Below are 4,915 nucleotides of genomic sequence, written 5' to 3' on the forward strand. Positions count from 1 at the left end.
TATATATACAGTATGTAATATTATGGTTGTCTGTAGGCAGATGAGCTTTCTCAGCTTCTCTATCCTGGATGCTCGGTCACATTAACAAGCCATAAAGGCGCAGGCCCGACTTTTCTCACTGTTGTAATCAGACCCTTGAGTCAGGTCCTTGTTAGTTGATGCACAATAAGCTCCAGTCTAATGAAGTGTAAAGCAGATAGGAGAGAGGCGGAGAGCGGGGCCGAGTGAATACGACCGGCAGCCGCAGACTGCAGCAGAGAGCTCGATGCTAATGTTATTAGCTGGGAGGTCATTCCGTTTTGCCTCACCCCACCTCAGTTTATCAGCACTTCATAAAGGGAAGGATGTAAGGTCAGGGTGTTAAAGCATCCGACCACCCTTAAGAGCGGTATCTGTCTGAGGGTGAGTATAGTGAAACGTGGGTTCAACGCGTGGTTTGATTGCAGCTGTGTCAGAATGATCACAGACCTTCTGCCCTTAACAGACTCCTTCTGTGTCGAGGTTTGTCCCACTTGTGCCAAACTTCCTCCTCTCCTCTGTGTTCATTAAGAGTCCGATTGTTGCTTCGGCTCAAGAAGCCTCTCTCTGCTTCTCACTCACACTGCTCACCCTAATGCTGCTGATGAGCTTTTAATGCACTTGGGGGTCTACTTCAGTCAGCACCAAGAAGTTTTTATGCGCTTACTTTAAACAGAATGGGTTTGTTACCTCCGCCAAGGGCGAGGTAATGTTTTCGGATGCGTATGTCTGTCTGTCTGTCTGTCTGTCTGTCTGTGGACCACATTACTCAAAAACTTGTGGGCGGATTGTCATGACATTTTTACAACTTGTGGGTACTGGGCCAAGGAACACACCATTAAATTTTGGTGACGTTCCGGATCACGATGCAAATACAGGAATTTTTGTCTTTTAACACTCTGAGATCGGCAAAGCTGTGATGCTTTCACAGAGCTTCTGTAAAAAAAAACTGTGAGCTGGATTGGACAGCACGGACTTCAAACTTTATAAAAGTAATGTTAAAACGAGATTTAATGATGAGTATTTTTTGCCATAATATGCACATTTAGAGAATGTTTTGTGACCAGGAAGTGCGTGACTGCACCATGAAACCTATTTTTCCCATTTCCTCAAACACACCACATTTCCAAAACAACCAATCAAAACAGTTTCTTGCTACTAGAGCTTGTAAACAGAGAGCTGCCGGGCCTCAAAGTTTGGAGACGGGGGAACCAGGAAGCACTTTATAAAGAGAGTCATACCATTTCAAACTCATACAAGGGGATAAAACAGACGTTTTACATGGTGAAATGTGACTGAAGAAAACTTAGGAGCTTAATCCCACACCAGTTTGATGATGAATAACGTTGGGTGACGAGTCTGACTTTTGTTTTTTTCACATTGGACTCCACCAAGAAGATATCCCGTGCATACTGCCTGCTTAAATGTTCGCTACGTCGCAACTTATTCGGCAAATGTGTTTCCATCTCTGCTTTTGCGCATTAACTCTTACAGGATGGGGGAAACTGGTCTTGGCGGAGGTTTGCACACTCCGAGTGCTTCTAGTAACCAATGTATTTGTCTGATTTCTAACCACTTTGTCTATTGTTTGCTATCTCTTTAAAACTAGCACGATCCCAGTCATTTATCATTCTGCAGGTATTAGCATTCATAACCAACCATTTCCCCTATGTTAACTCCTATGAGTCCATTATAATGCATTTGCAATGCATTAACTTTTTGTAAAGGCCTATCCTGTCTGGATAGCTCTTTTCTGACCGTCATGTGACAGAGATATGTTGTGTTTGCTTGCACGTCCGTGCACAAACACACAAATTAACCCTTCACATGTTTCTCTTCTAGCCAACGCCGGGGCCTGTTTTCCTAAGCAAGGTAACTCACCGAGCGGACGGCTCCCTGCTCTTTTTATCACATCTTAACTCCATTGTTATTCCAGTCACGCATTTTATGTGTAACCATTCCGTCTCCTTCCGGCTGTCTTTGTTCCCTTCCTGTGTGCCTTCCACCTTGGGCTGTGCTGTCTGTCAGATAGAAAACCGATAAAAGGCCAAGTGCTGTCAGAATGATGGGAGTTCCAAAAACGAGCAGAAGGAACAATAAGTTCCAGGGGGAGATAGTGAAAACCTGTTGGAAAAAGTGTGAGAGGGTGTTGAGGGATGGAGGGAATGATGGGCACGAGTTGGTAAAGAAAACAAGAAAGTAAAAATGGAGACTGTGTCTGTTTAATGACAGAAGTTGTTACTTCCTCCCTCAAATGAACATTTAATTATTTTACAATAAGCTTTTTTTTTGTTTTTGTCTGTTTACTAAGTGAATAATGAAAGCCACTTAGTGAAAAGCAGTCACATCACAATGGAAAATCCTGGAAAACAAATTCAGTTTGAGCGTTTTTCTTTGATCTACTACTGCAGGAGCACTTTACTTTTCTCATTTTTCTTCCCCTCAGAACTTGAAATCAATAATTCCGCAAGAAACTGCTCTGTCCTGGTGGCAAATAGGCTAACATCCCATYCCATTTCTCTCTTCTTCTCTCTCTCCTGTCCCCTCCTGTGCTGTTTTTCCCCACTCTGCTTCTCCCTGCTTCGTACGTTTCCGCATTTGTGTGCCTGCTGTGTGTACGTATGTCTCCACCCATAAATGTTTTCTGGATGCTGATGTGGGTGGCGATTCACTTTTTTCTCCTGTGCTTTCCACTCATCACCCCCCCATGCTTCATTTTCCTTACCCCTCCTTCCTCCTTCTGTCCTCCTACCTCAGATCCTGAGCGTGGTGGAAGTCACATGATCTCGACAGATGACTTGGAGTATCCACGCGAGTATCGGACGCTGGGGAACAGCGCTCGCCGCTTCTCCAATGTGGGCCTGGTGCACACGTCGGAGCACCGGCACACGGTCACGGCCGCCCAGAGCCTGGAGGCCCTGACCAACCTGCACAAGGCTGACATGGAGCGGAAACGGGACGCCTTCATGGATCACCTGAAGAGCAAGTACCAGCAGCAGCAGCAGCAGCAGCAGCAGCAGCTGCAGCATCCGCACCACAGCCCTCACCACAACCCACCGTCGCCCTCACCCTCTCACGCCAGCATGAGAGGCTCCTCAGAACGATCTGCTCGAGAACAGGTAATTAACAACTCGTGATTAATGACTAGATTTCATGCAGCCAATCAGACTTTTGTATCTCTTTGAAATATTTGGGAACAATCTGATTAATCTTTTTTTATTTTTAATTACCTGCTCTGAAGTAAAAATTACATCACCCAAGAAGAAAAACTACAATCTTTATTACTTTATCGAAGAAAAACAGAACAAAGACAAAAAGTCCTTGGTTGGCTGACTTAATATGTCTAAAGAACTTAAACATATTAAGTTAGAATTTGTTAACTTGTGCATATATAAACGTAACACTTAGCAAAATGAACTTGAATGAAAATAATACCGCATWCACACAATTGTTTTTATTTATGCATTTTTATTGTTTCAGATTGATTGGGTCAAAACTATTTTTACTTCTGTTGGTACGAAATTTATGATAAAGTATATTTGAGTCATGAGTAAGTATAAYACCTGTCAGGTTTAAGCTCAAGTTTTCATTTATATAGCAAAACCTACAGCATTGACTTATCGATGATAATAAGGATGCTGCGTTTTGTTCATGACTTTTATACTTTTTCCAATGGAAGTTTTGCTATACTTTACCTAAAGTCTTATATATTTATATGTAATTTTAATGGCAGTGTAAGAAAGTGTTCAAATTAGATGCCCAAATAATACACAGCAAACCAAAGACGCTCTCAGTTAAATGTTTGTTTTCAGATCCAAAGACTCCATTTCACCCTCAGAACCTGTGCGTGGCCGTGAAAGTCTAAAAACCAAATGGCCCCAAATCACAYGCTCTCATTACACTTACACCCTGCACCCCTAGTGGTGGTCCCTCTTATGGCAGCAAGGGCATGCCGTAAATATAAACAATTTCATGTTTATCCTGCAGGTGGAACGCACATATTGAGTAGAGACTTGTTGATTTCATCACTGTTTAAAGTAAATGACTAAAACTGATCACAAAGYATAAGATACAAGGTTGTATTGAAAAATGCAATCAGTTGCAAARTATCCTTCAGCAGAAAATCTTATATTACACATAAAATTATAAAGTCTGTTAAAAGCATTTAAAAATGAATTTAACTCACCCAGTTAACAGGAGTCAGATTCAACTTCATGTGAAAGCCATAAAAATCACGTGRAAACATTTTTAATGTAAATTCAGCAGGTTGTACTTTTTTTTGTCCTTCAGGATGTAGCTACGACACTAACGCCACCCTAGGCTACAGTCCACAAAACAAGGGTTTGGACCGAGCCGAGCTTTTATCCTCTGAGGACAGAGTAAAAACAGCAGTTAGTTTTCCTGCAAACAAATTCTGCAGAGCTTTGCCTGGTGGGAATGAGAAAATGCACTTATGCTAATCCAGGAGGGAATACATTTTTTTGTTTGTATTTTTCTCCTAGTTTTTTTTAAACTTTGAAAATATAGTTCATAATGTTTCCCAACCTCAGAAAGACCCGTTTGCACTTCTGTCTCTCTAACGCACATGCGTGCAGTGTTGCATAAAATACCTCAAAGTGATACTTGAGTAAAAGTACAAGTATCTTATCATAAATATACTTTGGTAAAAGTTAAAGTCTTCTCTAAAAATATTACTTGGGTAAAAGTCTTAAAGTATCTGATAATTTTTGTACTTAAGTATCAAAAGTAAATTTCTGACACAAAATCTACTTAAGTATTAAAAGTAAAAGTGCTGAGTAAAAGTGAGCAATTTTCCAAAATAACATTTATTGGGAGGTGACTTCTCCAAAAAATATTTTTTTCTAACAGTGTGCAGCTGTGATGGGTTGTGTACAAG

The 4,915-nt window shown here is 41.2% G+C and overlaps 1 protein-coding gene across 1 annotated transcript in view; it reads left to right on the forward strand.

The window, feature by feature from the left end:
- LOC106537068 (SRC kinase signaling inhibitor 1) overlaps positions 1-3,033 on the forward strand; it is a gene marked incomplete at its 3' end in the record, with an annotated part of 4,910 nt that extends 1,877 nt beyond the window's left edge. Inside the window, 2 exon segments of the mRNA XM_014034431.1 lie at positions 1,861-1,890; positions 2,776-3,033. Of these exon segments, the coding sequence (XP_013889885.1) occupies positions 1,861-1,890; positions 2,776-3,033 (288 nt within the window).
- Positions 3,034-4,915: the final 1,882 nt, after the last annotated feature.

Source organism: Austrofundulus limnaeus, unplaced genomic scaffold (genome assembly GCF_001266775.1).
Source record: "Austrofundulus limnaeus strain Quisiro unplaced genomic scaffold, Austrofundulus_limnaeus-1.0 Scaffold2116, whole genome shotgun sequence".
NCBI classification, from domain to species: Eukaryota; Metazoa; Chordata; class Actinopteri; order Cyprinodontiformes; family Rivulidae; genus Austrofundulus; species Austrofundulus limnaeus.